This window comes from Salvia hispanica, chromosome 2 (assembly GCF_029641045.1).
Source record: "Salvia hispanica isolate PSC_SH4W2 chromosome 2, Shi_PSC_v1, whole genome shotgun sequence".
NCBI classification, from domain to species: Eukaryota; Viridiplantae; Streptophyta; class Magnoliopsida; order Lamiales; family Lamiaceae; genus Salvia; species Salvia hispanica.
Window position 1 is genome coordinate 21,898,470 of NC_142693.1, and position 9,923 is coordinate 21,908,392.

The 9,923-nt window shown below is 34.3% G+C and overlaps 2 protein-coding genes across 4 annotated transcripts; both read right to left on the reverse strand.

Annotated features, from left to right (window-relative positions):
* Positions 1–1,144: 1,144 nt before the first annotated feature.
* LOC125202162 (autophagy-related protein 8C-like) lies at positions 1,145–3,414 on the reverse strand. Of its 2 annotated transcripts, XM_048100515.2 has the most exons (6): positions 3,267–3,414; positions 3,127–3,179; positions 2,372–2,427; positions 2,214–2,266; positions 1,517–1,635; positions 1,145–1,423 (listed from the first exon to the last, which is right to left on the reverse strand). In XM_048100515.2, exons 2-6 carry the CDS (start codon positions 3,161–3,163, stop codon positions 1,329–1,331), a joined length of 360 nt encoding a protein of 119 aa, XP_047956472.1. In that variant the 5' UTR covers positions 3,164–3,179; positions 3,267–3,414; the 3' UTR covers positions 1,145–1,328. The 2 variants fall into 2 exon arrangements, with proteins under 2 accessions (XP_047956472.1, XP_088921789.1); XM_089065663.1 differs by having other exon boundaries at positions 3,127–3,268.
* A 1,311-nt stretch (positions 3,415–4,725) lies between these two features.
* LOC125201194 (putative beta-1,3-galactosyltransferase 2) lies at positions 4,726–8,286 on the reverse strand. Of its 2 annotated transcripts, none has more exons than XM_048099206.2 (11): positions 7,716–8,286; positions 6,942–7,038; positions 6,824–6,864; positions 6,532–6,743; positions 6,351–6,414; positions 6,107–6,179; positions 5,920–6,040; positions 5,723–5,810; positions 5,501–5,626; positions 5,315–5,424; positions 4,726–5,210 (listed from the first exon to the last, which is right to left on the reverse strand). In XM_048099206.2, exons 1-11 carry the CDS (start codon positions 7,826–7,828, stop codon positions 5,062–5,064), a joined length of 1,194 nt encoding a protein of 397 aa, XP_047955163.1. In that variant the 5' UTR covers positions 7,829–8,286; the 3' UTR covers positions 4,726–5,061. The 2 variants fall into 2 exon arrangements, with proteins under 2 accessions (XP_047955163.1, XP_047955162.1); XM_048099205.2 differs by having other exon boundaries at positions 6,824–6,867.
* Positions 8,287–9,923: the final 1,637 nt, after the last annotated feature.

Sequence of the window (9,923 nt, forward strand, 5' to 3'; positions counted from 1 at the left end):
GTGAGTTAGATTTGTACACGTTTCCTAATGGAGAATCAATGGATATGTTGCAACACGGCTTTCTTCTTTTCTTTAATGAGAAGTCAAATTGCAAAATGTGCTGGCTTTCCATTAAAGCAGTACATACCCTATTTTCTTTTATTAATTGATTTAATGGTGTGCACACATCATGTATTATTTGATACTACTATTTTAGTTTCAAATAAGAAGAAAAAGATTAATGCTATCTGCCTATCTCTAAAGAAAGTACATGATTAATGTTATGGTTCTTTGGCACCAAATTAATGGGTTTGTTCATTGACCATATATTCAAAATAAGACTAATAATGTAAAATGATTATCGAATAAAAAACATACAAAGTTAAATGGGATGTCCCAAATATGAATATTGGTATAAGTCGAATTGCAAGAATGAATTCATCCAAGAAATATAAAAAGAGATTCAAATTCATTAACTTGGGCATTAAATTGGGGTCAACATTTGACAATATATTATTGCCGTCCTATACTTTGCTTCCCGAATTATATTTGTTTTTTACGAAAACTCAAATAGTGTAAAATAGAGAGGTTTGAAAATTGACTACTACTACTATTATTTTGGAATGAAAGTAAGCGCCCACTTAAAAAATTGTGACATTTCAATTCATATTAAATACTGCATGCGTTTCATAATAGGAGTCTCATTTAGTATGGGCATGAATTTTAAAAAATATAAAAAAATATATTTAATAAATTAATGGACTATATGTCTCACTTATCTATACTCTATTAATTCTATACTCCTTCCGTCCCACTTAAGACGATCCATTTTTCATTTTGATTTGTCTCAATCAAGATGGTCATTACTAAAAATAGAAACACTTTATTCTCTATCTTATTTTACTAATTCCACTTAACACACAAACTTAAACCGCATAAAATCTCATGGAAAAGGTCATCTTCATGACTCTTATTATGAAGTAAACCGAATTGACAAAATGTGACTCTTATGGTGGAACAGAAGTAGTACAAAGCAAAATGACAACATTTTCAAATTAAAATTCTGATTTAATCCTCAAACCTAAACAACGATGCTTATTTATATCGAAATTGCATACTGATAAGCTGAAAAGCATAAGTGGTAGGAGATGTGAAGATTGATACATACTGGAAACGGTAGATATGCATTGAAATTCACCATAGAATATGAATAACAACATTCAAATCCATAAGTTTAACGAAATCATCAAAGACCCATCCTTTTGGGAGAATAACGCTTAGAGAGAATTCAAGAGATTTTTACAAAGATTTTGTTCGAGGATATACAAGGCCCAGTTCGACCTTTGTTTTCAAAGCGATCCAAAGGTATTCTCTCCACTGTAGGTCATGTATAGGAAGCCATCTTCGTCTTTGTTTTCCTCGTAGATAGCAGACATCATTGCAGCTGCAGTTATATAAGGCACATTTCGACATCAGAAAAGAACTTAACAACACTACATCACGTAGAGAAGGGCTCTATTGAAGTTTGTATCATTACCAGTGGGAGGGAGAATGTTCTTGACAAAAACAAATATGGCTTTCTCAGCACTGAGCTTGATTCTTTTCCGGACAACGTACACAAACTGCCCTACAGTCAGATCAGCAGGAACAAGATACCTGTATTTTTTGTTGGAAAGGGAAAATCATTACCAAAATATAGCAGAGAATAAAGAGAATGAGTTTTGTAATTGATAAATTTGCTAAAGTGTTCCAAGTCAAGTATCATATCACATTGAAACTGAAGATGCAGAATTAACAAGCTTTGCTGTCAAAGAATGAAAGATCCCAACAGAGGATGATACGGCAGAAAAAAAAATTCTCGAATGAACCTTAGCACAATTGATATCACAAGTCTTGACAGACCACACAAGAACCAAGTTGTAGAAAATAACCAAGGTTTACTGACTTTTTCTTGTCAATATTTTATTGAAAAGGGAAAATAATTACCAAGATATAGCTGAAAATAAAGAGAATGAGTTTTGCAGTTGAAAATTTTCCAAGAGGGTCATATAAATTGAAAGTGAAGCTGCAAAATAAACAAGGGTTTGCTATCAAAGAATGAAATATCATAACAGAGTCTGTTATGACACGGCAGAGAAAAAATTTCGAATACACCTTAGCACAACTGATAACTCAGCAAGTCAAGACAGACCAGACAACAACAAAGTAGGAAAAAGTAGCCAAGGTTTACTGACTTTTTCTTGTCGATATCAGGTATGTCACTTCTTTCAGCCTTTTCCACAATGACCTACATTACAAAACATATAGACACCATCAAAAATTGGTTAAAGTTAAACAGGGAAAACATCATACATCAAGCGGCACTCATAAACCAAATTTGTTTTGTTAATACCGGAATTCTGTCTGGGTACTTCTCCCTAATACGGGCAGCTTCAGCCTGTCGCCTCTCTGCAATTCGGTAAGAGCAATACGATTATAATGTCTCCATAAAATACACAAGCAACAATATTTGCATAATGCTAATGCCTTCTAATGGGAAAAAGCAACTTCAAATGCTGCTGGTTCTGTCCTAATAAAATCTCTACATATAACATAAAACATAAACCAAAATTAAAATGGGAAGAAGAGAGCTCAAGTTCCCAGTACTGTACAAACATAAACCATAGCAAAAGAGAATATTCTCCACACATTTAGAAAGCACTGCACAAACTAAAATACAAGCAACCGATAGGATCAATAACATAAGTAAAAAATAAAATGAAAATTAAATTGATAAGGGTTGAGAAGTAGTAATTCAATTCCACAATTTCGCAAAACAACGGTATTACTCAGGCAACCAAGAGGCATGGGATCCCCAAAACCCAAAAACAAACTAACATATTAAATCACAATCATAAAATTCAATTCATTTCCTCCAACCATACCAAATATTCTTCACAAAAACCCCCTTCAACTATACAAATAAATCATCACGAAAAAAATCTAAATAAATGAAAATCCAGATCATGTAAACTCCAATTAATCGTAAATTTGGAGTGGCAATATTTAGGAAGAATTCAAAGCAATAGCATCAAACCAGCTACAAAAACTTAATCGAAACGAAAATTAGGGGTAAGTTGACCGATGATCGGAGTGTGGAGACAATACCGAGGGGGTGTTCCAGCTTGAAGGAGCTCTTGGCCATGGCGTGGGATGATTGGCTGCGATCGGGAGCAAAAAGAAGGTGAATGAATGAAATTAGGGTTCACAAAGCGAATCTAAAGTAGAGTGAAAGATAAAGAGATTACCAAACTTGAGAGAATTTGGGGGAAACTAAAAATCTATACGTCGCTCCAAATCCAATTGTGATTATCCAAATATTTGGAAATGGATTGCGTAAGGAATATGCCTTCTCTTTTTTCTTTTCTTTTTTTTAATGTTATCAATTCATATATGTCACCTCATTTATAGCTACATTGAACCGATTCCGCAATGAAATGATGATTTTGGTATTTGTAAATTTAATTATACCAATTAACTGTCTAATATTGTTCTAACAATTCTGAATCTAAATTGGATTGATTGAATTGACATATCAATTATAAGATTTAGATGCAATTCCAATTCCAAATCCAATTTTAACCTATAATCTGAATTAAACTATTAAACTAATATTCCTAGATTCAATCTGAGGCGAATGGAATATCACGAATAGCTCGTGAAAAGTTGTAGTGTTGCCTCGAAAATCAAATTTATTAGCCCTATTAAGTGATTTATTACACAATATCTCTACACTATAACTCTCTTAATTATTTTTCATAATTATGAAAATAAAATTAAACTGAATATCATTATTTATAATCTAAAAAATTATTTATTTATCCAAGATCATTATATTATTATAAATATTATAAATTATAAACAATCTCAATATATTTATACATATTATGTACTTAACATACAATTATTACAATCTCAAGAAATTAAGAGAGAACTCTAGACATTAAAGTACATACATATCTTAATAATTATAGATTGTATAGAGCGCAATATTTTCTCTCTTTTTTTTGGCAATTTCTTCTCTTCTAGCTTTTTTAAATAGTACACTTGTGCCTGAGAGATTGAAGCAACTACACGACAGTAATGGAATTTGAACCCAGACTCATTGCAGCAAAATCTGTCCCTTCGTTACCAACTGCACTACGCCGCAGCGGGCTACTCCCCTTATTCATCATTCAATATCTCATAGTATTTCATTTTCTATTCATATGTTGCTAAATGTGTTATTTCATTATTGTTTTTTATTTCACTCTCTTTTGTATACTAAAATAATTTTTTAAACTCATTGATCCAATATGTAATACTAGTACTATTTATTTCCGGACAAAGGAGCATATTTTAATTTTCATTTTTATAATTGTCCCTTCACTTTTTAAATTTGCATTGAATCTAAAATGAGGAAAATATTAGCATTCATTTATTCAAACTGTAGTATAAATTCATTTTTTGGTTTCTGAAATCCCTTTAATTATAATAATAATTATTATAAATAGTAACAAGAGAATATAAATTTAATGGCATGTTGGTGTTACGTGAACTCGGCACCTCATACAATAATGTCTAAGCATTTTACCGCTAGGTCAAAGGCTTTGGACTTATTCGGGAAAATTAAGTTGGTTCCATATATAATGCAAGAAGGGAACATTAAGTTGCTAAAATAACCACACCATAAATAACACGGAGAGACCTCGGGACGAGGAAACACAATTTAGTTGGTAAAACACTTCCACTTCAACCAATAGGTCGGCGGTTGAAAAAAAGAGGCATCAAAACCTCAGCAAACATACATTTATTACGAGTTTCGCTACCAATCCTAAACACACTAATTTATACGTATAGTTGCTATAACGACCCATCTTCTCGACTAAAACAGAGCAGATACGCATATATTACAGGTCGACTCTACGCGGAAATATAGAAAGAATCGTGTATAACGAGCAAATTCCTAAGATAAGACACGAGGATGTTTCATCCCGTAACTACAAGCCGTGGAGCAATCTAACCTTCCATTAGATGCAGGCTCAGTGACTGGTCGGAAGAGAATCAGAAAGACGCGTTCCACACAGCACTCTCGCCTTCTCCACACCGGCGGTGCACCTCCTTGATTCTATCCGCAGAATTGCAGATCCCGCTGCAGCTCCAGTCGAACGAGGCAACACATATGTTGCCTGCCTGGGCCTTCCACTCGCAATCTGCAGTTTCGCAAGCTTGATTAAGAGCTCAAACGTGGCGTTTATAATAACATATTGATTCGATAACTTGAGCTATGTAGTGCTATATGTGGGGAAAAGGATACCAGGTGGTGTGCCACAACATAATCTACGGTCGTCTATATGTTCCACATCCAATCCGATGAACCAAGATCCCAACGAGACATCCTCGTTTGCGTATTTGTGAAGTACATGCCTACCACAATAAAGCTTATTAGATAAACGATCGATTTATATACACCATAAAAGTAACACAAGAGCGAAAAACCTACTGGTTTATTGATATATACGAGGCTAAATCTCTTGAAATAGCGTACAATTGCCCTGTAGCGTGACGGAAGTACTTGTTTCCATTTTCGCCAAACTTCCAATACTCGGGTTCATGATATCTTACTCCCCTGTTAATAAGAAAGAGGTGAGGGAAAGAAATGGGAACATTCGGGACAACAGAACGTGAAGTAGCCATAATCGGGATAGCAACGTGAGATGCTTACTTCTGAGCCAGGACCGGACCAGATTTCATGCATCCTATGTACACCCTCGGTTTGGAACGATGCCTAGCCAGAGTCGCTCCCAACGTCGCTGCAATTAAAAGAACATAAGTCCACATGCTCTTAAAGCAAGAAAAGCGCAAGGATATACGTATTTTTGCTTCAATGGGAGGTGAATAGAAGAAATATTTTCTTCTAACCTATGTTTACATGCACGTCATCGTCAACTTTGACGTAGAAATCGGCATCCCAAAGTTGAACTGCAGTGGTGAAATAGGTTTTCGTCTTGGCTGATAGTTCAAGGTATCCTTCGACATGATCCTGGAAAATAAGGTAGTCTTAGGCGGTGATATGAGGTCAACGAATTAAAATAAGTAAATAAATTACCAGTCTTAGAAAATCTCCATGTTTTCGATCTTCGGCTTCAATAGCTCTGTCAAGAATTCCACCGGATGTTGCACTGGTGATTCGAGGATCAAACAAGCAAATGTGAAATTAGACATAAATTGTTGCCAAAAAACAAGTGAGGGGAATAAATGATACGGAGGCAGCTTCCAAAAATGGTTTAGCCGACTAAAAATGCATTAAATTATATAAATGCTCAGAATCACAAACATTTACTATTACTTACCTGTGACCAATCACAAATCGAATAATAATTCCCTTTTCCTCCTCAAGCTGTTTCCGTTTCCCGCCTGAATTTATTCAGTGGATATGGCATGAATTACAAATCATTTCTCCATCCAATATGGCATGCAGACAAATTTGCTAGAGACGAAAATAAGATAATATACGAAAGAAGGATGGAGCACCTTGTAGCATCCAAGTAGCGCGAACCGAGTCTCTTCTCTTTCGACTACTAAAAGCTGTGTTGATGCCTACGACCATCAAGTACTTTCTTTTTTTGGTCAATTCAGGTATTTTCAGGTCTTCAGATATCGGGGAACCACTGAGTAAGGAATCCTGTACAGCCCTAGCCGCAGCTAGCTCCGTTTCCAAATTTGAAATTGTTTTATCGAGAGTCCTGCATTGTTGCAGCAGGTAACTATGAGTTATGCACTTTGCTGTATAACATAAACATCCAAAGACGCGAAGTATACTTACTCGGGTGTCCTTAATACATCCTTCGAACCCCATTTCACATCCTTCTGACAAAGCAACAAATTGACATTATATGCTAATCTCCAAATAAAAAAACTAAATCTTGAAATTTTGTACTCACAACTTTTGGATCACAATCATCTGAGACTAACTGAAGCTTCTCGTCGGAAACCCCTCTCAACCTAGACATATCTTTAGCTTCTGGAACTGCCCACATCCTGCCAAATATTAAAACATTCAGCTCCTCGTACGAGGCTGTTATAACCAAAGAACTTCTGACGTAAGTGGAAAAATTTATCACCGATCGCATGATACACCGTTACTTCCAGGAAGTAGTGATCAGGAAGATAAAAACACGAACACAAACGTTCTTATTTCGTTATATAAATTGTTCCATAAACAGCACATCAGTCCCTAAACTAGACTCCTTGAGTTTGCACAATAGATTGAGTCAAACATCAGCATTGGAGCTATTCGCAATATGCAGCCCGAAACGTACCCTAGACTTGTCACAATATACTTAAAACATTACCGGACATCCCTAGTTCATCCCGAATTCCCATGTTAAAGTAGGCAAATCTTGAATATTGGGCAGATCTAACTGAATTTCCTTCTTATAATCCATTGAAATAGTCATGAATCTCCCCATGAAAGGGGTTTATCAAGGTCAACTCCAATCCCCCTAGCTCAATTAATACCAAATCACATCTATTCAAATCAACTCTCATCATTAGATGCTAAAAAGTGAGCTACACTTCGCAATTGGATTGCAGATCAGCTGAATGATGAAAGTCATCAATGAGTTCAACACCAAATCACCAATCATAGCCACTCTATAAGCCTAACACTATGATCAAAATCAGAATTAACAAAAAAATAAAATCAAAGATCAAACCTGTCGGTGAAGAGCATCCCAGCGCAGAAGCAGCCAACGCAGAGAAGAAGAGCGAGATTCCTCGAAACAAAACTCTTCGAATTCGACTCAACTCCTCTGCTCTTCCAAGACATCCTTCCCCCCTTCAAATTAGCCTCTCAATCTCTCAAATCAAGCATTCCCCATCCCAATTTCCACCCAAAATTCAAAATTAAAGCAAGATCTTCTGCTAATAGCAACTAAAAAAGGCGGGAGGAGTTAATTTTGGTGTAGTGAAAAGAACGTATGAGTACAATGATGGGAATTTGGGGATGATTGGTCTTTTAGAGAAATGGGGCTTCCCAAAATGTGACCTTTTCAGTAGCGCATAAATGGATATGTGCTTAGATGATGCACGCAAAAAAGGGGATGGCTAATGTGAATAGGTGGAGGTGTATATTCGGAAATGGGGAGGGAGGATTGATGGAGAAGATGAAGTAGGAGTGGTGGTGTGTGGAATTTGAGAAGAAATGGAAGGGAAGAATTCGAGAATAGACCCACCACCTCTCCTACCCAACTGAAATCTCTTCCAAGTCTTCTTCTTCTTTTTCCTTTTCTTTTTTTTCTTTGTGAACAAATTACAGCGCCATTATTATCAAACAGTGCTTCGTCAGCTAAAATGTCGGTGCGCTGTCTTAATTAATTATCTTAAGATTGTTCGAGATTAAATTTTAGATTAGTTTTGTGATAAATGGAAGTCAAAAATATTTGTAGTAGTATAATATTGTCTCGAGATTAAGTAAGGAGGCATATCGTTGTATATGGGTGATAAAATACGGAAATGACTTATAGTGAAACATGAAAGGCCAACCAAGAAGTGCGGCTTATTTGGAAAGCTAATTTTTCTTGAAATTTATTTTAAATGAACGTGTGATGTCAATCAAATAATATTCATAAAATTTAAATTTATATAATCCATCAAAGACTAATGGATTCAATTTGTTCCATCTATATAATTTCTTTTAGTACTTCATTATTCTTTTTGGAGGAATACATGTCAAACAAAAGTTACACCCTCTCGGCTCATTTCATATAAAGACTATAATAATGTTAAATTTGAAAGAAAGGCATCAAATAATTAGTTTAGGTAGTAAGATATGATGATATAGCTTATGCTTCTGCACAAAAAAGAGACATCATTCCTAATGTCTGTAGTAAAGATATGGAGATGGGGATGATTGTACACGTGGTACACGTGTGAAAACACATGCATCTGTTCTATATCATCATATGTTTACAGATCATATTTCTACAACTTTTCAATCATTTACGTACTCAAACCCATCACTTATATCGTAAATAAAGGTGTAATTGAATTTATTATTATTAAGTGATGTTCTAAACTCTAAAGTCGATGCATGTTACTACTAATTAATAGAGCCTTGCATGCACAAATTAATAATCATAAAATTACTCAATGCAAAAAAATGCTATACTAATTAAATTTATCAAATAAGTATAGAATTAATATATGGGCGATTAATTGTTAGATGGTCCTAATTAATACTTTAGTATTGAGGATTTGAAGATTATTTAGAATATTGTAAAGAGAAATTGGCCATTGTTTAACTCTCAAAAGTGAATGGTTTTAATTTGGAAAAGAAAGACTTTTAGATTTAATTAAAAGTTTGCGTAAATATAAAATAAAAATTATCTCAATATATCTAAGTGCATTTAATCATGTTTTTTGAAATATTAGTGAATATCTTCGTTATGCTAGTTGTTAATAACTAGTGCTTGTTGTATCCCTATATATTAAGAAAAGTTTTAATTGTTGTATTCTTTCTTTCTTTTCTTTTTCTTGAATTTGTATCAACTCCATCTCATTATGTGTGCTAGGATTAAATCTGCAAAAAAACATTATCATGTTCTAGTAAAAGTCATTCTTACTTTCCATAAAGAATAAAATACCATTAAATTGACCACCACAATTAGTTGTCGTTATATGGGACCAAACATGTGATGCTTAGGTGCATATTTTTTGACATTTTTTATGCACATGGTCACCAAAATAAATGACTTTTAATAAAAGTGAGGGAAAGTATGAGTGAAAAAATAAAAAAATATATATTGTGGGTGAATAAATCAATAGAGAATGGTCTCGGTATAAAACTAATACGATTATTTACTATAAATGAAAAATAAGAATTTTTAGTGAATGGATCAAAATTATAAAATTGACTATGTTTT